The sequence below is a fragment of the Mastacembelus armatus genome, chromosome 16, assembly GCF_900324485.2.
Source record: "Mastacembelus armatus chromosome 16, fMasArm1.2, whole genome shotgun sequence".
NCBI lineage: Eukaryota > Metazoa > Chordata > Actinopteri > Synbranchiformes > Mastacembelidae > Mastacembelus > Mastacembelus armatus.
The window spans coordinates 14,589,402-14,615,326 of NC_046648.1; the positions used below are offsets into that span (position 1 = coordinate 14,589,402).

The window sequence follows — 25,925 nt, forward strand, 5'->3', positions numbered from 1 at the left end:
AATAATACAATGATGCTGATTAATACCAGTACAACAATACTTAGCTACAAATCACTTTATCCTTTAACCCTTTAAATGCCAATTTCATAATGTAACAGATTTTGGGAAGGGAAGGGAAGTGATTGTGGACAGGATATTTTTTTACCCCCATCACCATCTTGGATATGTGAAAGATTAGTAAATTAGTAACAACACTAATTTTGATGTATTGTTAGTTTTTAAGCAAGGAGCATGGTGGCAGAGTTTATGTATTATGATTATTTTCCTTTTTTCATATGCAGTTTACCTGTGCGTGTCTGTTGTTTGCTTGTAGCCAGGCAGCTGCACACTGTCCAGCCATCAAGTAAACACCCCCTGTGACAGTAATGTGTATTGATTTTGGCTGAAAATGCCCAAGTGATTGGAGATTGGAGTGTTTAATTCCACTTTGCACCTGTGCCAAGCTTTGCATTGGTAATCGATTCCAGCTGGGACTTTTATGCTGCCATGTGCAGTTTCATTGTTTTACTCTGCCTTTTCTACACTGCATTTTGATTCTTTTTTTTTTTTCCTGTCTCCCGCTCTACCTTATAAAAAAAAAAAAAAAAAAATTATGAACATAGTCATAATGCAGAACATTAGTGATATACAGTATTAACCATTATTCTTGTATTTTATGTAAACACAACACTTTTGATAGACTTTAAAAGTTGTATAAATCATTTAAAAAAAGTAAGACCCTAAATGTAGTTTCAAAGTTAATTCTTGACCTTTGATAAAATACTTAAACCAAACAGTACAGTCAAGAGATGTCTGTAAACCTCATTTTCAGTTATGAGCACTAATATTTATGCCCTTCTCATAGGTACAGTCCAGAGCAACTGTCTTACACTAAACTCCACTGACAGCCTACATGGAATCTTACGTTTTACCTTTGCATTTATTTATATATTTATTTATATATATCAGTATAGTTACAGAAATATTTTTTAAAAAAGTATCACTTAAACATCAGTCCTCCCTCTGGACAGTAGTTGAGGAGGTTGTCCTAGTGTCAAAAATGGTTTAGCTGACTTTGCTAACATTTAACCCCTGAGGCTTTGGAGCAGCACACAGAAGCAAGTCACGCTTTTTTTTTTATTTTTTTTTTTTACTACATTTCCATTATTCTGTAGTTTTGAAAATTTTGAGATAAGACATAGCAAGGCGCATGAAATAGTCTACCTGTTGTGTGAAAGGGAACCTCTGTAATGTCTTGATTTCATACTCCTATTCAAATGTATTAACTTTTATGAGGTTAGTAGTCTTCGTTTTAGGCAAAGAGGCCAATTTTCACCATAAAACACTGCAGGAAATTTGAATATATGCATATTTTGTACATTTATCAGTACAGTCACAAATGCATCAAATTTACTGTGTATGTTCTGTCTCTGTGAGCTAGTTGTAGGTCTCTCTCCATCTCTCTTTCTGTCCCAGTCAGAAACTGCCAGGAGCAGCTGTGTACCTGCGCTATGGGCATTGACAGGTTTAGAACCACCTCATTCTGTTTCAGTTGCCTAATATTAGTCTGTGCCATGTTCTGCTCCAGTTGAGCGAGACATTGCAACTGTTAGCAAAATTACTACTCCCATCAGTGTTGTCTTGGAAACTGTTGAGCTTATCAAGTCCACATGACCCAAGGACAGCTTCCACACATCCATCTTCTCTGGCTTTCTAAATTGAAGATGCTTCTAACAGAAACATGCACTTTTAAACACAGTTGGTTATGGTAGAGAGAGTAGTTTGACTAAAAGGCATCTGGTTTGGTAAAGAATAAACTAGACCTGAGAGAGCAAAAACAAATAAGCGATGTTAGCAGTTTATTATATAAATGAGCATCATAAACTTTGTGTGGATTAGTAACACACAAATCCTCCGCTGTCATTGGCAATCAGTCACATAAATAGGATCTCCTCCCTTCCTCTTAATTTTCTTCTAGACATATAAACATTTTCTCAGAAGGGAGGCCCCTTGCTCGTTGTCATAAATTGTGACGCTCTACAGCCTCTTGTGGAGTTTTTCCAAGCGGTTGTGAGAAACACTAGTTGTGCAATCTCTAAAGGGGGATTAAGCCTGTGGAGAAGGGGAGAGGACAGTAAATGAAGAGAGACAGAGAAAGATGTGAAATAGGAAATTGTGTTCTTATAAGGAAGTAGTGATGGCAACCGCTCTTGAAAGTAGACAATATCACTAAGAGACAAGCAGAGAGTGGGGGGTAGGGTGGCTGAGAAAGAATGAATGAGATGCCCAGGATCCAGGATGGAGATATAAAAGACTGACTGAGGGAAAGTGTTAATGGATTAGTGAGAGAGGATAGAGATGGAGGGATGGAGAGTTGTGTGTCTGTTTAATGTCATAGGGATCCAAGCTGTTTTAAAAGAGACTTCAAAGACACCAGCGCCCCACATAAACTAAACTGACACACACTTAGACACATGCAACACAAAGAGAAACAGCCCAGGGCTTCCATGAGCACAGAGAAGACCTGAGGTGTCCTCTGCCATGCATGCATGATTACAGTGAGTGGAGAGGCATGGCTAAAAGACAGCCAAAGAAAGTGTGTGTGTGTGTGTGTGTGTGTGTGTGTGTGTGTGTGTGTGTGTGTGTGTGTGTGTGTGTGTGTGTGTGTGTGTGTGTGTGTGTGTGTGTGTGTGTGTGTGTGCTTCCATGCAGGCATGTATGCTTTCAGTCAGTGTACAGGTAAATAAATCTCTGCTGCTGGGAGCACTGCTGTCTACTTCTTTTCTATTTGCTATGATCAAATGGTATTTAGGGAAACCAACTGACATCCCTCTGACAGCAGTTTGACATAACTTTGTGAACAATAATATGTGTGTCGTATCTGTCTTCATCTGAGATTGCTGCTATATGTCTAGCATATTTACCTAGCTCTGCCTGTGCACCAAGTAAGATGAAAAGAGAGATATGTTTCTGCTATGTTATTGGGTTGTGTCGTGTTACTGTGTGAAGGTCAAGCGAGGCCGATACACTCCAGCAGCAGTCAGAGGAACAAAAAGGAGAGATAGGAGAGCGAGGTCTGAATATCAGGCTTCCCACTATCCCAGGAATCTCAAGAATTTTGAGAGGAGTGATTCAAAGAGTGAGGCAAGCAATTTGATGATTTCTGTAAGGATATCCAGGAGGATCTGTGAATTTTTCAAAAGGTTACCTTGCAGGGATATAATTGAATTTTTGGGGTTTTTTTTGTCAGATTTTTTATTTTTTTACGAACAACAAAATACATACATTATAATGTATATCAAAGAAGGTTTATGACAACATGCTATATGGTAACAAACCAGTTTGTTCTAGTACTCAGCTGTCACTCATGCATTTCTTCTTCACTTTATGCACTAGGAGTAGCACCTAGTTCACATTGACTGCACTCAAGACTGACACTACAGAACCTAGCAAGCCATTTTTATCTATTCTATCCATCTATCTATCCTTTTATCAGTTTATAAGCAAAAGAATTTGTTAAAGAATTGTTTGATAATGGAGAAAAGGCAGTTGCAAATTTAAAATTTATTTTAGAGCATTGTCATTTTCATTTTACCACCTCGTATTTCACTGTCTGAGATTGTCAGTACTTCTGGGGTTATGGAACAACAACAAAGCTAAATGTTGATAGTTTAAAAAGGCCAGCTAATCATGTGTTATTTTACTTTCTTTTTTTTTTAATGTGGATGCCAAGAGATTTGTAAACCAAGGGTCAAATTTTAAATATTACTCAATCTGCAAGTGGTTTGTGCAATAGTGGGGAGGGGATTTTTTCAAATGGTATCACATGATGCACTTGTCATTGTGTGTCTTATTTCCTTCGCTGGAAACTAGAGATCACAATACCGCATTCATCTACTAGTGGTTTCTCTGCACCAGTTTCTATGTCAACGTGAAAGATAAAATCATGCAAGTGTTCAAAACTCCAGTGAACTGCATGACAAGCTGGGCAAGAGCTATGAAATGTAACTCTCTAGCTGGGATCAGCTTTGTATTGCCAATATTTAAAAAAAAAAATCTAACTTTAGCATTGTTACTGGGTATCCATTACAGCCCTCACCTCACACAAATAGCATCTTTATGGTAGCTATTTTGTGATAGGGGTCAATTCAGTATTATGATGTTATGATTATGAGGATTATGTTACTTATTATATGTGTATTGCTCTGGATTTTACACTGCAGAGTACATGTATATTTGCAGGCACATATACACGCAGTACATGGCTTTAACCTTGTATAACTGGTTAATTTTCTTCATTGTCAGAACACACCTGTTCCACAGGCACAAAAGTCTGAGCAAAGACAAACTTTGTAGGAACAGCAGATCTTCAATCTTGTTTTCAGCTGTTCATGGCACTTTGTGCCAACAGAATCCTATCAGGTGGAATTTAGAAATGCTGCTCTGCAGTTCTCCGTGTTTTGTGGCTGCTCAGCAAAGCTAAAGTAAGCTAAGCTAAGCTAGCTATGCACAAACACCTTTTTGTTTCCTCCCAGGGGTATGAGAGAAATCACCACAGCCAAATTAATTTTCTCCCTTCTGCTTGTGGTGCTGCAACCTGAGGGATCATTGAAGCAGAGAATCAGCCAAAGAGAGGCGAGAGGGAGTTCGAGGAGAGAAGGAAAGGGGAGCAGGGGAATTTTAATGTGGCTGTGCGTGTCTCTCTCTCACCGCCTGCCAAAGAAAAGCAATTATTATCACAGCTCCTATCACTATGCTGTGTGTGTGTGTGCGTGTGTGCGTGCGTGCGTGTGTGCGTGCGTGCGTGTGCGTACGTCTGCACTTTAACACACAAGGATTTGGTATGTTAAGTGTACAAAGGGTAGATTGGTTTGTACACTGCAGGGTATTTGGAAAATGTGATACAGCAGATGTCTGTTTCCACCATGTAGTTTGACACTTGACAGCTAAAACACTGCTTAGATACCATGACATACCAAAACAGAAATGTCAGTGTTCTACAAACTAATCTAACGAATAAACCTTTACAATTGTCCTCATAGATTTACCATTTCTCCTCTAGTGGGAGGTAAGACAGAAATACAACAGTGCACAGTGCCCATTTTGAGTGGTGCTGATAAACAACAGTCAGATAAGGAACCAAGAGTCAGAGAGGCAGGCAGACAGGTGAAGGGCAGATGGAGGTGTTGAGAAGATACTGCATAACTGTGTAGAGGGAGTGAGAGGAACAAAACAAAGAAGAAATAGTGAACTCTGCAGAGTTTTGGAAAATCTTCTGTGTGCAACTTTTGTAGTCTTGATGAGCTGTTTCTTTCCTTTCATTTTAGGATGCGGAGGTTTGCGTATTGTAAGGTGGTGTTAGCCACGTCTCTGGTGTGGGTCATGCTAGACATGTTCATTCTGCTCTACTTCAGTGAGTGCAACAAGTGTGATAACAAGAAGGAGAGAGGACTGCCCGGAAGAGACGGTGGGTGAATACTAACACACATGTGATCACAGTCACACACTTGCATCCTCTCATCCAGTGTATGTGTGTCTGCTGCAGATGCCCTGGCCAGGCCGCGGGACGGGCCTGGTGAAGGAGGGAAGCCTGTGGTCATCCCTAAAGAGAACCAGGAGAAGATGAAGGAAATGTTTAAGATCAACCAGTTCAACCTCATGGCCTCTGAGATGATTGCTCTCAATCGTTCACTGCCTGATGTCCGCCTGGAAGGGTAAGCAACCTCCCTATAGCAGATCATCTGTCCTGACACTTGCTTTTACTCCGCTCTTAAGTTTGTTTTTTTTAAGTTTTCTTAAAATGGCTGTCAGTGACATCCTGTGTTATGATAATACACACTGGTGATCTATTGTAAACTAAAAGGCAGACATCTGGGCTCAAACCTACATGCTTTTGCCTGAGCCACTGTCGTGCTGTGAAGATTATTTATGAATAAAGATATGGAGGGAGATAATTGTATGGGTACATATGACAGGATAGAGATATTAATCTTAGGTTGGTAAATAGATACACAGAGAAATTACCATGCTACAGCAACCATTTCACAGGAGCACAGAAACAAAATGATTTGAACTATAATAACTGTTATTTTTAATGAATCTGAAAATGTTTTGTCAAGCTACATATTGTATGTATATATACATATATATACAGAAATGAAATTAAGAAGTATTCAGACATAATTAAAAGATGAAAGTCTGAAAATCTGTAAAGCTACAATTTATGTATCATACACATACAGGTATGCTTTGAGTATGAGTATGAAACTGTGATTCTCTGTTTGTAAACTAGACAGGGTTTGTTGACCTGAAGGCCACTTCAACTGAAAAGCTGTTGATGTGTCCCAGTTCCCTAGTGAATACAGTATGTACTAAATGCTATTCTGCAGTTAGTATATACAGTATCTCACAGAAGTGGGTACACCCCTCACATTTTTGTAAATAGTTTATCATATCTTTTCATGTGACAACACTGAAGAAATGACACTTTGCTACAATGTAAAGTAGTGAGTGTACAGCTTATATAACAGTATAAATTTGCTGTCCCCTCAAAATAACTCAACACACAGCCAAAAGTGGGTACTAAGTGAAAATATTCAAATTGGGCCCAATTAGCCATTTTCCCTCCCCGGTGTCATGTGACTCGTTAGTGTTACAAGGTCTCAGGTGTGAATGGGGAGCAGGTGTGTTAAATATGGTGTTATTACTCTCTCTCAGTCTCTCATTACTGGTCACTGGAAGTTCAACATGGTACCTCATGGCAACGAACTCTCAGAGGATCTGAGAAAACGAATTGTTGCTCTACATAAAGATTGCCTAGGCTATAAGAAGATTGCCAAGACCCAGAAACTGAGCTGCAGCACGGTGGCCATGACCATACAGCGGTTTAACAGGGCAGGTTCCACTCAGAACAGGCCTCGCCATGGTCGACCAAAGAAATTGAGTGCACGTGCTCAGCGTCATATCCAGAGGGGAAATAGACGTATGAGTGCTGCCAGCATTGCTGCAGAGGTTCAAGGGGTGGGGGGTCAGCCTGTCAGTGCTCAGACCATACGCCGCACTCTGCATCAAATTGGTCTGCATGGCTGTCGTCCCAGAAGGAAGCCTCTTCTAAAGATGATGCACAAGGAAGCCCACAAACAGTTTGTTGAAGACAAGCAGACTAAGGACATGGATTACTGGAACCGTGTCCTGTGGTCTGATGAGACCAAGATAAACTTATTTGGTTCAGATGGTGTCAAGCGTGTCTGGTGGCAACCAGGTGAGGAGTACAAAGAAAAGTGTGTCTTGCCTACAGTCAAGCATGGTGGTGGGAGTGTCATGGTCTGGGGCTGCATGAGTGCTGCCAGCACTGGGGAGCTACAGTTCTTTGAGGGAACCATGAATGCCAACATGTACTGTGACATACTGAAGCAGAGCATGATCCCCTCCCTTCGGAGACTGGGCCACAGGGCAGTATTCCAGCATGATAACGACCCCAAACACACCTCCAAGATGACCACTGCCTTGCTAAAGAAGCTGAGGGTAAAGGTGATGGACTGGCCAAGCATGTCTCCAGACCTAAACCCTATTGAGCATCCGTGGAGCATCCTCAAACGGAAGGCGGAGGAGCATAAGGTCTCTAACATCCACCAGTTCTGAGATGTCATCGTGGAGGAGTGGAAGAGGATTCCAGTGGCAACCTGTGAAGCTCTGGTGAACTCCATGCCCAAGAGTTATGGCAGTGCTGGAAAATAATGGTGGTCACGCAAAATATTGATGCTGTGGGCCCAATTTGGACATTTTCACATAGGGATGTACTCACTTTTGTTGCCAGCGGTTTAGACATTAATGGCTGTGTGTTGAGTTATTTTGAGGGGACAGCAAATTTATACTGTTATATAAGCTGTACACTCACTACTTTACATTGTAGCAAAGTGTCATTTCTTCAGTGTTGTCACATGAAAAGATATAATAAATTATTTACAAAAAGTATCTCACTTCTCTATCTACAGTATCTCACTTCTGTGAGATACTGTAGATACAGTAGATATGTGTTTTTAGTAGGGCTGTCAATCGATTAAAATATTAAATCATGATTGATTGCATGATTGCCATGAGTTAACTCGTGATTAATCACAAGTTAAACGCACATTTTTATCTGTTCTGAATGTACCTTAGATTAATAATTTTCTAATCAATTTAGCTCTAATCAATGTGGGAGACAAACATGGATGCTTTATGCAAAAGGAAACTTGGTGAAACTACCCTAAACATACAGCATAAAGAACATAAACATTTTTCAAAGATGGTAGGTATGTTTTTCAAAGAACTTGTTCATGTCTGTTAAACACATGGAAAAAAGATCATGGAAAAAACACAAGTTTCCATTATTTCTCTTTCTTTGCACTGAGCCAGACAAGCCTGTTTACATTTTGAGATGACAGGGCAGCTCGCTTTTTGAACATGTCCTGACACTTAAAACAATCTTTCACAAGGTATGGATGTGGCAGGTGTTGCTAAGTATCTGCAGACATCGTTTTGTAAATTAATTTACCGCTCAGACAACCTTTTTATTTCTCCATTTCTGTTTGCTGCTGCACTCTTTGTCTATAGCTGCATTTTTTTATTTCTCCTACTACGGGCTAGGCCATGGGTCAAACAGAAAATGCAAGCTATGTTAATCGCACCTTAATAAAATTAGTGCCGTTAAAATGAATTTTGACAGCCCTAGTTTTTAGAATAACTTCAACCATAGTAATACATATGTGCATCTGAGGTTTTCCTAGTCAACATTGAAAATGTATTGTGCTTTTTTAGTACTTTTTAAAATTCTATTAAAAATGAGTAACACAGAGATCCCATGAAAAGTGCCGCTATACAAGATGTCTCATTATCCTCCTATTTCTACCTGTTTGCCAGTGTGCACAACATGGTCAATTTTTAGTCGAAAGGCCAATTCTCATAGGAAATGTTTAGATGAATTTTTGACTTTAGATTAGATTAGATTAGATTCAACTTTGTCATTTAGCAGAGTACAGGTACAGAGCCAATGAAATGCAGTGGACATCCAACCAGAAATGCAAAGAAGCATTAAGTACCAAGTGCAGGTAGAGTATGGTTGTGTAGACAATAGAGATGAATAATGTACAGTGTATAGATGAATAAATACAGGTTTTCCATATAACTAATATATGCATGTAATATATATGTACAATATATTGCCCGGGTATATGGGCAGGCTATGGAATATAAAAAAAATAAATATATCTATATATGTATATAAATATAATGTATAGCATGGGGTGTTAGCAGTGCAAGTCCTGGGTGAAACAGTGTAGGAGTAGTGTAAACTGATAAACAGTGCAATACAGTCAATGTAAACAGGTACCAGTGCAAATAGTAAAAAGTAAACAGGTAACTAGAAATAGCTTAAAGTGCAAATGCTAGACAGGAGGTGAAGTTTTGTTCAGTAGTGCTACAGCCTCTGGAAAGAAGCTGTACCTGAGCCTGCTGGTGCGGGAGCGCAGGCTCCTGTATCGCCTGCCAGATGGGAGTAGGCTGAAAAGACTATGATTTGGGTGGGTGGCGTCCTTGACAATGGATTTGGCTTTGTTTGTACAGCGTTTATGATATGTGTCGTGGATGGAGGGGAGTTGGGAGCCAATAATCCTTTGAGCAGATTTCACTACTCTTTGCAGTGCCTTGCGATCAGCAGCGTTGCAGTTGCCGTACCAAACAGAGATGCAGTTAGTGAGTATGCTCTCAGTGGTACAATGGTAGAAGTCTGTTAGAATCCTAGAGCATAGGTGAGCTTTCTTCAGGGTACGTAGGAAGTGAAGGCGCTGATGCGCCTTCTTCACCAGACTGGAGGAGTTGAGGGACCAAGAAAGATTTTCAGACATGTGTACTCCAAGGAACTTAAAGCTAGACACACGGAGCACTGTGGAGATGGCATCCTCTGTTGATCTGTTGCGTCGGTAGGCAAATTGATATGGGTCCAGTGTAGCAGGCAGACATGACTTCAGTTTGGAGAGGACCAGCCTCTCAAAACACTTTCCAATTATTGGGTGTCAGTGCAACTGGGCGGAAGTCATTCAGTTCTTTGGCTGTAGACTTTTTAGGCACCGGAACAATAGTGGCAGATTTGAAACTGTGGGGGTCTGTTAAGTGGGCCAGAGACATGTTAAAGATGTTGGTGAAGACACCAGCCAACTGCTCCGAGCAGGCTCACAACACACGCCATCCATCAGGTCCAGCAGCTTTCCGAGCATTCACCTTGCCCAGAATGTCGCTGACCTCTGAGGTGGAAAATTGGAGTATGTCCTCATCTGGTGAAACAGCTGGCTTGAAGGCTGTCTCCTTGTTTTCCCGGTCAAATCGAGCATAAAAGTGGTTCAGCTCGTCTGGGAGGGAAGTAGAGGAGGGTAGGGGAGAGTTGCAGGGGGAATTGTTGGTGATTGTATGTAGGCCTTGCCACATACGCCGGGGGTCAGAGGAGTTGAAGTGCTCTTCAATCCTTTCCTTGTAGGAGTGTTTGGCCCTGGATATTCCTTTCCTCAGGTTGGATCTGGCTGAGCTGTACGCCTCCTGGTCTCCCGACCTGAAGGCTGCATCCCTAGCCTTGAGGAGAAGGTGAACTTCTTTGTTCATCCAGGGTTTCTGATTAGGGAATAGTTTCACTGTTTTATGTGTAGTCACTTCCTCTACACACTTGTTGATAATAATCCAGGACAAAGTTGGTGTATGTGTGAATGTTTGTTTGGGAGTCCATGGTGGCGTCAGAAGCAAACACATTCCAGTCAGTGTGCTGGAACAGTTGTTATAGAGTGGAGTCTGCATCTTCCATCCAGACCTTAACGGCTTTTGTTGTTGGTTTCACACGTTTAGTGACTGGAGTGTACTTAGGCAGGAGAAACAAAGAGAGGTGATCGGACTGACCAAGGTGGAGGAGGGGTATGACTTTGTAGGCACCAGGCACATTAGTATAAACATGGTCCAAGGTTTTATTGTCTTTAGTGAAGCATGAGATGTTTTGGTGAAATTTAGGTTGAACAGTTTTTAGGTTGCAATGGTTAAAGTCCCCAGTGACAATAAAAGCCCCATCTGGGTGTTGAGTCTGAAGCTTGTTAATGGCAATGGAAAGTTTTTTCATTGCTGCTTTGCTATTTGCATCAGGTGGTACATACACAGCGATAGCAACAATGCAGCTGAACTCACGTGGAAGGTAGAAGCGCCTGCATTTGATGGCTAAATATTCCAGTTCAGCAGAGCAGTGGGTACTAACAGTGACGCAGTCCATGCACCAAGTTTTGTTTACATAAATGCATAAACCGCCTCCCCTGCTCTTACCCAAAGCCTCTGGCGTCCTGTCCGCCCTGAAGACAGAACGGCCTTCTAGTTCAACCACGGAGGTTGGGATGTCTTTGTTAAGCCAGGTTTCAGTGAAAAACATGATGTTACAGTCCATAAGTCTTTTCTGTGTGAGGGTCTAGATCTTAAGTTCGTCCAGCTTGTTCAACAAAGAATGCACGTTGGCAAGAAATATGCTGGGGTGTGCAGTTCGGTGCGGGTTGAGCCTTAACCTAGCTTGCACTCCACCACGCTTACCCTGACGCTGTTTGCGGTCACGTCGCCGGCGGCGAGCATACCCGGTCGGGATGAGTTGTTCATCAGGTCACGGCTGTCTGATCAACTCCGGGGCTAGATGGTCGAAGTTGAATGGGTCATCCAAAACAAAGTTCTTGCAGCTTTTATGAATATCCAATAGTGTATATCTGCCGTAGGTACAGTTCGCTCGAATGTTTCGAGTGAGAACATGTAGAATAGCCAGGTAAATGAACGCTAGATTGCAAAAGCTGGAGAGACGTCGAGCCTCGCGTTGTGCACGCGCCGCCATTTTGAGTTATTTACACACCTGTCTCATGAAACAGATCAAAATCAATCAAATCAATACATAAAAGCATTGTTGATTTCATTCTGCAGAGCCTGCTGTGTGCAGAGCCTGTGTAAAAACACAATTTATATGTGTCTGGTCTCTGCCCTTTAAGGAGCTGCTGACAAACAGACTGCTGTTCTGATAACAGAGATGCTTAATACAGACTACAGTCAGAATGGACTGAATGGATCCAGCACCTCAGTAGAACTTATGGATTGTTTACATCTCACTTGCACTTTGGATTTCCAATAATGATACCAGTTAAAATTATTAATTGTTTAACTGTGATTTCACTTTAACACAAGAGAAGACACAACATGCATTAAGATGCTTAATAACTTGCTGTCATTTACCAGGTTTTGGCTGCATGTGGCTCTTTTGATGTAAGATGACAGTTGCCAAAACTGTCCAATCTCAGTTACTTGTCAGTGTGTAACTTAATTTGTATAGCTCATTGGCTCATAACAAAACTATGTGATTATGAAGTATTCCGAAAGTAAAGCGCAACAATGCAAACAATAATTTTTTTTTACCAATAGTGAAAATATCATTAGAATGTGCGTTGACTCTATTTGGTCATGTTTACATTGTGGACACACTGCAGACTCAAAAACCTGCATTGAAAGAGTATGCAGTATGGAACTGGGACACAGCTAGTTAGTACATTTCTGTCTGGTGACCTCATGCTGCACTATTGGTCCAACCAATAATGTAATGACAGATTTTCAGCAATCCCACTTTTCTGCCTTTCCCATCAAATTCCACTGTCTTTCTCCCATTGGTTCACTCTAAAGATTGATCCCTCACTGTTGTGTTTCAGCAGGAAATACATCACATTAAGGAAGTAATGATGTCATTTAAGGAGATCTTGAGGATAACAATCCATTGACCTCTGGTGCACCACACCTTAAACGCAAAGTTTGGCAGATTTACTAAGATGTTAGGAAAACAAGGATAATGATTACAATGTGTTGTGCTGCCCCTTCTTTATAATACTTTAGTGACACATAAACTATACTAGTTATGTGTCCCTCTTCTCTATAATCAGGAGTTTAGTGTTATTTAAGTGTGTTAGTGCCATTGGCTGCAGGTTGACCAGTCTTTAGACAGGGAGAAACAGACAGAACAGCAGACAGGCATGTATCCAGCCAGTAGATTGGAAGATATGTCAAGATTAGTTCAAGCAGGTGGAAACCATCTTGAGGTGTCATTCCCCTTTGCCCCCCTTTGCTTCACCAAAAATAGGAGCATACATACATCTGTGATTAAGTTTTTCAGAGAGGTAGATGGACAAACTGACAGATGCGAGACTGACAGACAGGGGCACATGCAGCACTAGAGAGACAGGAAAGAAAGAGGACATTGATCCGCGAAATGGGTTTTAGTCTTTGAGCGGGAGTTGATTACTAGGTGTGTTTTCACTCAGCCTTCTCTCTGTCTATCTTCTTTTCCAATTAGGAGATAAGACAGAGTCAATATCGAGTAAGGGCGCGTGCATGTGTGTGTGGATCAGCAGCTTTAGGAAAACTCTTGTAAATGAACTCATCATAACCAAGCAGGTCATCATTAGCTGAAAATGTGAAATGGAAACTCACTGATGATTTATTTTCATTCAGTGTCAACTATAGTTGCTGAGTGTAAAAAAAAAAAAAAAAAGAAAAGAAAATGACAAGCATTCAAGCCAGTGTGTTAACGCCTGTGTTGTTGTATGTGTGACTTTACACTTTCCATCACCACACCTTACAGAAAACTCTCCTCTGTTCTCCTCTTTTTAGATGCTGACTGGAAATTTTTTTTTATGTGAATATATGTATATATATTGTGCATGTGCGTACGTGTGTGTGTGTGTGTGTGTGTGTGTTAAGTCACACCAAACAGTACCACTGTGCCCACCCATCCTAACTATTCCACAAATTCTAGCCTGTAACTTATTACCCTGCTTTTCTCTTGCCAAATGTTGTTCCAACTCCGTACTGTTTGAATACATTGGACTCGCAACTAGTTCGCACTTTTTAAAATCCACTCTACTACTACTGACGTATATGTGTATACGCCAACTTGTGTTTGTTTGGTAGAAACACAGATGTCTTGTTTTCTGTCAGCTACAGAGCAAAGATGACTGAAGAAAGTCTGGGTCGTTTCCTTTTTGAAACAGAGACTAAATAATGAAGTGATGGGTGTAGAAGTTGAAAGACTCGATGGGTGTCTCTGTGTTTATAGTGAATCATCTTATGTACTTGTTAGTCTGCCTTCTGTGCAGAGGGTAGGAGCCTCAAATTCACTGTGTGTTATTTAACCCTCTGGGGTCTGAGGGGGTTATTGGGGCCTGGACAAATTTTGACATGTTCTGACATTTGTGCTTTTTTCAGTGTCTTTTAAACATATTAATGCCTAAAGTCTAATAACACTGTAATCAGCACAAAATTGGCTACAATAATATGTGAGCAGCAAGTTTATACATTATTGTGTTTTTGAGAAAAAAGTGTTTATGCATGGTTAGTGAAAAACTACAATTTTTTACTCACTGAAATAAGACCATAAAACACAAACAGGACATTGGTTCACAAGACTTTGGAGACCAGCATGTTGTAGGCTAAAGTGTTTACTTCAGAGTGCTGTGAATGTCATCTTGTTCACACATTCACAGTAAACAATACACTGATTTAAATTTTCTAAGACACTTTTTGTCCAGAAAGGCCATATGCAAGAGGGTGTGTCTGAGGATGAATAGTCATGTGATTTACCTGAGAACACAAAAGACGCACTGAACATCCAGACAAAGCCGCGCATAATGAGCCTTTCAGTCAATGTAGATGGGACGGATTAGTGCTGTACAATACAACACAATGAGGAGCCAAACGATCCCCATTTGAGTTAAAATCAGTGTTTTTACTCTGAGGACAAGCTAAACTATTTGTCTCTGTGAGGAATGTAAGGAGCGCCGCTTCACGTGCGTAACGCGCCATCATCCAAACGGGCCGAAAAAGTGAGTAAATTCTATGATGAAGTTTGATATTTTGTCATTTCTCGGGGGTGTGCACATATTTACCTGGTTCACCTGAGATTATTTACATGTGAACAGTGGACAGTGTACAAGGCGGGGTCGCATTACCTGTAATGAGGTGAGACAGGAAAAAACGGACTTCTCCTTACGTTCATACGGATTAAATAAAAAGTGATGATTTGTTTTTGACTTGAATTGTTTCACTCAAAAGAAAACATTTCAAGCTTTCTAGCCATATAATTCTTATTTTTATGAGGCAAGTATTCGCTGAGATTCTGGTTGTTTTATTTACGCGTCTGTGAAGAGAAATGGCAGAGACAGAAAAGTCCGAGAGCGCACCCTGTCGGCTTTCTTTATTTAAAAAAAGCACAACGTTTGGTTGTTATTATGATGGTATACCACTAAAACTAGACCCTTTACAGATTTGAATGATATACTTCTTTTATCTGTACGATCAGAATTGACGGAGTAATTTAAGTTTGTTTCGGCCTTATCAGAAAAAGATGCGTCAAAACGAGCCGGCGCGTGCGTCGACCCCAGAGGGTTAACATGCTCCACAAGCAGCTGCAAGATGGAGTATATTCTTTACCTCCTCTCCTCTGTTGCTGTTACATTCCGTGTCAGAATTAGCAGCGGAGAGGAGAGGGAAGGAGTTCACATGTTAACCTATTTGGCTATTGTGATGCTGGTTTCTGTTCTATTTCATCCTTTCTGACCGCCAGTGGGCGGCGCTGTAAGCACTGAATGTTCCCTTCGCGCATGCGCAGTTCGAGTATTTATACCAACAGTCACGTGTGATCCTGGATGACCCCCGGAGGTGATATATTCCGACGTCATCCAAGGCTCTTTTCCTCTTTTCTTCTCGCGCGCGGTTCGCATGGTGGCCGATTGCTTCGCAAGCGGCACATTCCTTACCAGTTGCTGGGAGCCCCGTGACCCGAGTGGTCGGAGAAGCGGATTCGCCCTCCAGGGGCTGCGACTGTGGATTCGGGATCTTCCCGTTGTTACATTACCCGGGAGGTAATAATTGTACGCTTTTTCGCTGTGGGTGCACCGCAGCAGCAAAAGTTGTTTTCTGTTGGAGTGCCGAATTTGTTGGGGACGGTGGCGATCGCGCTCCCCTCTCCCATTGTTTCTTTTTCTCTCAGCATCGGACGCATTGTGTGTCCACCTCGGTGAAAATGCCGTGGTTGTTTTTCGTTAGTGCTATTGCAGTGCTGGTGGTGACGGTAGCGTCTCCGCTCCCCTCTCCCGCTGGTTGTCGGCTGCATGATTTGATTGCTCCGCCACCATAGCGGTGTTTCGCTTGCCAATATCACAGACATTTACTTGTGTTTTCCGCTGCGGCTAAACCGCCTCAGTTGTTTTTCTTTGACGGCGCTACGCCTGTAGCCTCTGGTGGTGACAGCAGCGTACGCGTTTCCCTCTCCCATTTTTTCCTTTTGCTGCATCGTGTCTCCACTGCGGTCGGGACGATGTAGCTGGCTTCCTAATTATATAAAAATATAACAAAACAGAGAAAAACGAGACAAGAGGAGGGACGGACAGACAGTACCTCCGACCTCTACTGGTGACGGCAGCACTCACGCTCCCCTCTCCCACTTTTTCCTTTTGCTGCATCGTGTATAAATACTCGAACTGCGCATGCGCGAAGGGAACATTCAGTGCTTACAGCACCACCCTCTGGCGGTCATTCAGGATTCATAGAACCGTAGTTACATGCGTAACTTTCGTTTTGTCATCAACAGATAACAGAGCTCCTTTTGAAAAAACGCATGGAACGTGATGATTCTTTGTCATTGTTGACCTACAGTGTGCCTTTGTCTGCTGAGACTCTTAACAGAACTGAAACAGTCCATGTTCTGTGCCATGTGTTGTGCAAATCAGTCCATCTGCAATATCTGTGTTATTCCCAGGGAGTGGAGCATACTTACCAAGCCATTTTGATATTAAATTGTTCATTTTGAATGGTGAGATTATAATACACTTGTATGCCTTAAGAAAAGGTGAATATGATGTTCCAATTTGCCTTTTTTTGTAACATCAGTGGTTATTTACTGATTTATACATTATTGTTATTATTGTATATGAATTTGTTCTGATCTCAGCAGCATCTACTGTAGTCTGCAGAACACGGAAATAGAACTGTCTAAAATGGCATCAGTCATTCTTCTGTAGAAACCAGCCAATTGCGAGGTTGTAACCCCAAAACTGATTTTGTTGGCCAAACCAATAAAAGTGTTTCCAAACTGCAAGCTAGGGTTGGGCGATCTAGATAGTGTTCTGTTACAGTATATGATATGTCCCCAGAGCAACAACTATCATAAAATACAGCAGTACATTTTGGGATTTCTGAAAATTCATGTGAAATAAAATTAAGTATTGCAAAGGTTTAATATGCCGGACTGCTTTCATATTAAAATAAAACCTAATTATTGGCTGCATGGAAGGTAGAAAATCAACCTTTAAACAATAAGTATGCTCTCTGTCGTGCCGAGGTCTCATTTGAACTACACTGCAAACGCACTGGTATGGTTATATGTTATAGTGATATGTTCCAGTCTTCACACACTTAATATTAATCTTCTCGTTTATCCTCTCCTCTGTTCGACACTTACAGTGGGTACGGAAAGTATTCAGACCCTTTTAAATGTTTCACTCTTTGTGTCGTTGCAGCCATTTGCCAAAATCAAAAAAGTTCATTTTATTTCTCATTAATGTACACTCAGCACCCCATCTTGACAGAAAAAAACAGAAATGTAGAAATTTTTGCAAATTTATTAAAAAAGAAAAACTGAAATATCACATGGTCATAAGTATTCAGACCCTGTGCTCCGTATTGAGTAGAAGCACCCTTTTGAGCTAGTACAGCCATGAGTCTTCTTGGGAATGATGCAATACGTTTTTCACACCTGGATTTGGGGATCCTCTGCCATTCTTCCTTGCAGATCCTCTCCAGTTCTGTCAGGTTGGATGGTGAACATTGGTGGACAGCCATTTTCAGGTCTCTCCAGAGATGCTCAATTGGGTTTAGGTCAGGGCTCTGGCTGGGCCAGTCAAGAACGGTCACAGAGTTGTTCCGAAGCCACTCCTTTGTTATTTTAACTGTGTGCTTAGGGTCATTGTCCAGTTGAAAGGTGAACCTTCGGCCCAGTCTGAGGTCCTGAGCACTCTGGAAGAGGTTTTCTTCCAGGATATCTCTGTATTCATCTTTCCTTCAATTGCAACCAGTCGTCCTGTCCCTGCAGCTGAAAAACACCCCCACAACATGATGCTCCCACCACCATGTTTCACTGTAGGGATTGTATTGGGCAGGTGATGAGCAGTGCCTGGTTTTCTCCACACATACCGCTTAGAATTAACGCCAAAAAGTTCAATCTTGGTCTCATCAGACCAGAGAATCTTATTTCTCATAGTCTGGGAGTCCTTCATGTGTTTTTTGGCAAACTCTATGCGGGCTTTCATGTGTCTTGTACTGAGGAGAGGTTTCCGTCGGGCCACTCTGCCATAAAGCCCCGAGTGGTGGAGGGCTGCAGTGATAGTTGACTTTGTGGAACTTTCTCCCATCTCCCTACTGCATCTCTGGAGCCTCAGCCACAGTGATCCTTGGGTCCTTCTTTACCTCTCTCACCAAGGCTCTTCTCCCACGATTATTCAGTTTGGCTGGACGGCCAGGTTAATGAAGACTTCTGGTCATCCCAAACTTTTTCCATTTGAGGATTATGGAGGCCACTGTGCTCTTAGGAACCTTGAGTGCTGCAGAAATTCTTTTGTAACCTTGGCCAGATCTGTGCCTTGCCACAATTCTGTCTCTGAGCTCCTTGGGCAGTTCCTTCGCCCTCATGATTCTCATTTGCTCTGAAATGCACTGTGAGCTGTAAGGTCTTATATAGACAGGTGTGTGCCTTTCCTAATCAAGTCCAATCAGTTTAATTAAACACAGCTGGACTCCAATGAAGGAGCAGAACCATCTCATGGAGGATCAGAAGAAATGGACAGCATGTGAGTTAAATATTTGAGTGTCACTGCAAAGGGTCTGAATACTTATGACCATGTGATATTTCAGTTTTTCTTTTGTAATAAATTTGCAAAAATTTCTACATTTCTGTTTTTTTCTGTCAAGATGGGGTGCTGAGTGTACATTAATGAGAAATAAAATGAACTTTTTTGATTTTGGCAAATGGCAGCAATGACACAAAGGGTGAAAAATTTAAAGGGGTCTGAATACTTTCCGTACCCACTGTATATCCTTCTGTCTCTCAGTAAATATGTTTGCTTTACACTACTGCAATAATGACGCACACTCCAATTAGCATCACTAATCAGCTGTCACTTTGCGGACCCACTATTTCTGTCAATGCCTCTGTCTAAATGTGGGGATGTACGCTCGATTGCCCTCTCACTGCTCACCCTCAGTATTCTTTGAAGTCATTAAAACTGATTTTCACAAGGCCATAAATGATGATCTGATTAATCTGGTGTTTTTGTGACCGACTGCTGCTTAGTTGATAGTTAACTATTTCCCTCTGGTCCAGCTCTCCCTTTTGTAGACTCACTTCAGCTGCAGCTCTGTCTGTATCAGTCTCTTACAATCAGACAGAGACTGGACTGTGATGTCTCTGCTAGAATGTTTTTCTCTTCCTCTCTTACTCTGTCAGCTTAGCTTTGTCTGTTCAAAGTCTGTTAATCTCTAACGCCTATGTTGTTTTTTGGTGCAATTTGCACGCTTGTTTATTTTGAAGTTTTGTTCTTTTGACACTGTTGTCGTTTCAGCATCAGAATAGCCACATGTATAATCATATAAGTAATTTCACATCATTTGACACTGAAAGCTGGTTTGCACTATTAATATTTATTTTTGGTTGTGTGTTATTCATTTCATAGGTGCAAAAACAAGTTATACCCTGATAATCTTCTTCGTACCAGCGTGGTGATTGTATTTCACAATGAGGCATGGAGCACATTACTGCGAACTGTCCACTCTGTCATTGACCGCTCTCCACACACGCTGCTGGAGGAGATTGTCCTGGTGGATGATGCTAGCGAGAGAGGTATATAGACACATATATTCTAACACACACACTACATATAATATCACCACTCCCTCTAGTTTGAGGCTTAGCCTTCTTTTTTTTTTTTTTTTTTTTAAAGAGCTACTGTATGATTTGGTGCATGTGAAGCTGCGTTTGTGCATGTGTGTTTGCTCTGGTCTCATCACCCAGTCAGCATCTCTTGTGTGTGTGTGTGTGTGTGTGTGTGTGTGTGTGTGTGTGTGTGTGTGTGTGTGTGTGTGTGTGTGTGTGTGTGTGTGTGTGTGTGTGTGTGTCACTCCACCCTGTGCAATGCTGTTAATCCCTGTTTGTGGGAGATTAGGTCTTTAATTCGCCAGCCGCAAGGATTACACTCAGTTATTACCCTCAATCCCCCCCAGCTGCCGCCACACAACACTGTTTCACCCTCCTAGTCCTCAGTTTGGACGGTGCAAGTTAGAGTGTTTGTGCATGTGTGTGAGGGCAGAGAGGGAAACTCTTTGCAGGTGAAAGGGATGTCTATCATGTCTGTCTAGGGATGTCTCCACACAAGCAAAAACACAACCAGACACGTTGAGCTCTGCTGCTAGAGAAAGAATAACTTGTATCTAATAATACATCCATGTGCTCTGTCTGTATTTTGTTCTTCTTCATTCATATATGTGTTTGTGTTGCAGATTTCCTAAAGCGGCCGTTGGAGCAGTATGTCAGAAAACTTGAAGTCCCCGTCAGAGTGGTGAGAATGGAGCAGCGGTCCGGACTTATCCGTGCTCGCCTAAAGGGAGCATCCATCTCCACTGGCCAGGTGCGTGTGTGTGTATCTGTGTGCACACATACAGTGGGTACGGAAAGTATTCAGACCCCTTTAAATTTTTCACTGTGTCATTGCTGCCATTTGCCAAAATCAAAAAAGTTCATTTTATTTCTCATTAATGTACACTCAGCACCCCATCTTGACAGAAAAAAACAGAAATGTAGAAATTTTTGCAAATTTATTAAAAAAGAAAAACTGAAATATCACATGGTCATAAGTATTCAGACCCTTTGCAATGACACTCATATTTAACTCACATGCTGTCCATTTCTTCTGATCCTCCTTGAGATGGTTCTGCTCCTTCACTGGAGTCCAGCTGTGTTTAATTAAACTGATTGGACTTGATTAGGAAAGGCACACACCTGTCTATATAAGACCTTACAGCTCACAGTGCATGTCAGAGCAAATGAGAATCATGAGGTCGAAGGAACTGCCCAAGGAGCACAGAGACAGAATTATGGCAAGGCACAGATCTGACCAAGGTTACAAAAGAATTTCTGCAGCACTCAAGGTTCCTAAGAGCACAGTGGCCTCCATAATCCTCAAATGGAAAAAGTTTGGTACGACCAGAACTCTTCCTAGACCTGGCTGTCTAGCCAAACTGAGCAGTCGTGGGAGAAGAGCCTTGGTGAGAGAGGTAAAGAAGAACCCAAAGATCACTGTGGCTGACCTCCAGAGATGCTGTAGGGAGATGGGAGAAAGTTCCACAAAGTCAACTATCACTGCAGCCCTCCACCAGTCTGGGCTTTATGGCAGAGTGGCCCGACGGAAGCCTCTCCTCAGTGCAAGACACATGAAAGCCTGCATAGAGTTTGCCAAAAAGCACATGAAGGACTCCCAGACTATGAGAAATAAGATTCTTTGGTCTGATGAGATCAAGATTGAACTTTTTGGCGTTAATTCTAAGCGGTATGTGTGGAGAAAAACAAGGCACTGCTCATCACCTGCCCAATACAATCCCTACAGTGAAACATGGTGGTGGGAGCATCATGTTGTGGGGGCGTTTTTCAGCTGCAGGGACAGGACGACTGGTTGCAACTGAAGGAAAGATGAATGCTGCCAAGTACAGAGATATCCTGGAAGAAAACCTCTTCGAGTGCTCAGGACCTCAGACTGGGCCGAAGGTTCACCTTTCAACAGGACAATGACCCTAAGCACACAGCTAAAATAACAAAGGAGTGGCTTCGGAACAACTCTGTGACCGTTCTTGACTGGCCCAGCCAGAGCCCTGACCTAAAGCCAATTGAGCATCTCTGGAGAGACCTGAAAATGGCTGTCCACCAATGTTCACCATCCAACCTGACAGAACAGGAGAGGATCTGCAAGGAAGAATGGCAGAGGATCCCCAAATCCAGGTGTGAAAAACGTATTGCATCATTCCCAAGAAGACTCATGGCTGTACTAGCTCAAAAGGGTGCTTCTACTCAATACGGAGCACAGGGTCTGAATACTTATGACCATGTGATATTTCAGTTTTTCTTTTTTAATAAATTTGCAAAAATTTCTACATTTCTGGTTTTTTCTGTCAAGTTGGGTTGCTGAGTGTACATTAATGAGAAATAAAATGAGCTTTTTTGATTTTGGCAAATGGCAGCAATGACACAAAGAGTGAAAAATTTAAAGGGGTCTGAATACTTTCCGTACCCACTGTATATGACAGCCACCCCCCAGTGACCTGCTCTCCATATGGTGTGTGCACTGCAGGGATTATCTTATGTCTTTTCTCCATGTTTCTAGGTCATAACCTTTCTAGATGCTCATTGTGAATGCACAACAGGGTGGCTAGAGCCTCTGCTTGCCCGTATCAAGCAAGACAGGTAAAACACACACATCCTTGAAAGATACACACACATGCGCACACACACACACACACCCACACACCATTGGAAAGCATAAAAAAATCAATAAGCTGTTGTTGAGCCTGTAGGGGGCTTGCCCTTGTGTTTATTTGATGCTTCATTTCTCATTCTCTTTACTGCTTCCCACAAGCAGATACTCTCACACACCTACACATAAGGTCTAAGAAGGTGTAATGAATGATGAGTAATGGCTGATAGGAAGTCACAGCACACTCTATTGTTTAAATCTAGTTACCTCTGGATGTGGTGCACTTTGCAAATGAGCATTTCTTTGTGACTGATGAGCAGCCGGCTGTTTGTTTGTGCTGATGTGTTTGTGTCCCTGTTTGCTGTAGGAAAACAGTGGTGTGCCCTATCATTGACGTGATCAGTGATGATACGTTTGAGTATATGGCAGGATCCGACATGACGTACGGAGGCTTTAACTGGAAGCTCAACTTCCGTTGGTATCCAGTACCACAGCGAGAGATGGACCGCCGCAAAGGAGATCGCACACTACCTGTCAGGTTAGTGATAGAGTAGGACAACCCTTTAGCTGAATAAACTGGGTCCACCTTATTTGTCTTCCCCCACTACCTCTGACCTTTCTCCTGTGGGAAGTGAAAAGAAAATTTACTGACAAGTTACTGAGTCATTAGCAATATACGACAACACTTTGCTCTGTTAGTCATCTATTTAAAATAATGTGAGCTTTAGCTCTACTGATCAGTTGATGTACTAGAATAATAATATTTCAAAATTTAATGTTCAGCAGGTTGTTCTCAATGTAGGAGTACTGAACAAGTACAGTGAACTTTCCTCTACAGTTAAAGTCTAGATGTGTATGCAGTATTGTGTGTAATTTTGTTTATTGTGTATTTCTCATGGCCTAGGCCCTGAAAGGGAAATCATGAGCTTATTTCTCAGCATGCTTGATGCCATTATTTAAGGTCACACACACATAACATACCTTATGCAACACTCCGTGCCCCTGTTTTCAGTTGGATTTCACAGCTGTGACAAATGTTTCCTAACGGTGCCTTGTCTGGGTTGTGTCTTGTAAGTGGCCTAAAAAACCAAAAGTGGGTTGTTGTGTCAGGGCAGGAAATGAAGGCAAACTTTGCATTGATGACATGGTTTACATTAGTAAAGTAGTTGAACTTCATTATTAAAAGCTATTATAAATAAACAAGTAAGATTTTAGAATGAAGCTGCTGGTACTGGTTTTTAGTCAATCAGCAGTATAAATCACATCACAGAGAATGTGCCAGTGTGAAATCGGTAGCGTATGCTGGTGTTATTCATTTGTGTGTGTGTGTGTTTGTGTGTGTAAAATGGTTATTAATATCATTATCTAGGGAATTGATCTTCATTAGCAATTGCATAGCAAGCTACAGGCTTGTTGCCATCACACAGTGAGAACAAGCAGAGTGCAGAAAGAAACCTAAGCAGCTAAAACAGCTGTAATGGGCTCATCTACCTTGTAATTTACTCTTCTGTGCAAGATTTTGAGGCTACATCCAAGGTTTATAGCTATTGAATAGAAAAATGAAAGTATCCTAGATGTTCAGAAAAATCCTCTGAACATATTAAATGACACTGACTTAATTAGATCCCTTTAAAGCTTTGAAAGTGTACCACAGCACTTTTAAAAACAGACCTTTTATAGTTTCCATTGCTTCGTTTTTTATTTGTTTTTTGTTTTTCATTGTAGTAACGTTTGCGACATCTGTGCATTGTTTTTTTCTACTTGTGCTTATTATTTCTCAGCCAAATGCTGCAAACAAGTCCATCACCCCAAATCACCCCATGTGCTCTCAGGATATGTTTCATTTGTGTTTGTTCATTTTGTTTGCGAGGTATTGTGTTTGTAAGTGAACTTAGATGTTAAACGAAAGCAAAACACTGTAAGGAAAGCCTGATCTACAACAGAGGAAACCATTCTGCAGGGGGCGAACCTTAAGGTCATTAAACACTGACATGACATCTCAACAACAGTAGTGAGCAGAAAAACAAAACAACAAAAAAAAACAGGAAAAAGGCGAAGACCTGGAGTAGAGACCAGTGAAATGTAAAACTCTGATTGGATCTGTAGATACTGTGTGACCTTTAGAAAGCAGCCCTTGAGTGATTTAAATGGCACTGGCTCACCTCACTCATAGTTTATTCTGCCTGGCTCTCTTTTCAGGACTCCAACAATGGCAGGTGGCTTGTTCTCCATAGACAGAGACTATTTTCAGGAGATCGGCACGTATGATGCAGGCATGGATATCTGGGGTGGAGAGAACCTGGAAATCTCTTTCAGAGTGAGTGAAAACGCTCGTAGCCAGTTGACATGACTGTATTCTTCCATTTACTGGCAGGTGTTCAGGAGTTCTGCTTGGTTTCAGAAATATGCACTCTGCTTTTGAGTTTGACTACTCTGACTAAATTGTTGACTAATACTCTGTCAGGCGTCATCCTGACTGGCTCTCAATCAAACTTTATTCAGACACAGATCAGTCCTCTGTCAGCACAGACAGGTTTGATGTGCGTCATCCGTCTCATTGGTCAGCCTTTGCTCTTTCACCGACCAGATGTTACAGTATGTCTATTTTACACAGTGTGCTGTACATGTGTGGATTGATCTTCACAGATCTGGCAGTGTGGTGGAACTCTAGAAATTGTCACATGCTCTCACGTGGGTCACGTCTTCAGAAAGGCAACACCTTACACATTTCCTGGAGGAACGGGACAAATCATCAACAAAAACAACCGACGTCTGGCAGAAGTGTGGATGGATGAATTTAAAAACTTCTTCTATATCATCTCTCCTGGTAAGTTTGTGTGTATTTGTGTTTGTGCTCATGCATGTATGTGCGCTCATGTGTGGCAGTTAATCTTTGTGGCAGGTATGCTCTATCTGTTAACCTGGTGACACTGTGATATTGCAGTGGTGACCCAACAGTGCGGGACAGGGGGCGGCGAGTAATTTCACACTACGAAGCATTTATTAACTTGCACAAACACACACATAAGTTAGGCAAAAGAGTGATGACCAAATTTAAGCACAACTCCTTAAACAGAGAATTTTTTTTAATGCAAAGTACCTCATAGATATTCTTAGTATATCACTAACAAAATCATTCACTCACTTTCATTTAGCAACTGAAGGATCAGAACAGTTTAACACAGCAGCTTCTTTTAACACCTAGAGATGTACTGTAGAAATATCAGCATGTCTACACTGGCATTTGTAGACATGCAAAGAGCTGCTGCATTTAAAAGTTAACCACCTTAACTTTCATTTTCTTTTTATATCCATATCTGGTGTGAATTTGTGTTCATGGTGGTTAGGTGGCTG

The 25,925-nt window shown here is 41.6% G+C and overlaps 1 protein-coding gene across 5 annotated transcripts in view; it reads left to right on the plus strand.

Annotated features, from left to right (window-relative positions):
• The window catches only part of galnt1 (UDP-N-acetyl-alpha-D-galactosamine:polypeptide N-acetylgalactosaminyltransferase 1), a 63,154-nt gene that overhangs the window by 31,603 nt on the left and 5,626 nt on the right, over window positions 1–25,925 (plus strand). For 4 of the 5 annotated variants that reach the window (XM_026317226.1, XM_026317227.1, XM_026317229.1 and 1 more), the window contains 8 exons: window positions 5,307–5,446; window positions 5,525–5,693; window positions 19,785–19,951; window positions 20,608–20,735; window positions 22,482–22,561; window positions 22,939–23,109; window positions 24,771–24,888; window positions 25,218–25,398. In XM_026317226.1, the coding sequence (XP_026173011.1) occupies window positions 5,308–5,446; window positions 5,525–5,693; window positions 19,785–19,951; window positions 20,608–20,735; window positions 22,482–22,561; window positions 22,939–23,109; window positions 24,771–24,888; window positions 25,218–25,398 (1,153 nt within the window). In that variant the 5' untranslated portion in view covers window position 5,307. Of the gene's footprint in view, window positions 1–5,306; window positions 5,447–5,524; window positions 5,694–19,784; window positions 19,952–20,607; window positions 20,736–22,481; window positions 22,562–22,938; window positions 23,110–24,770; window positions 24,889–25,217; window positions 25,399–25,925 lie in introns of those variants that run through there. The other variant, XM_026317231.1, reaches the window with a different exon arrangement.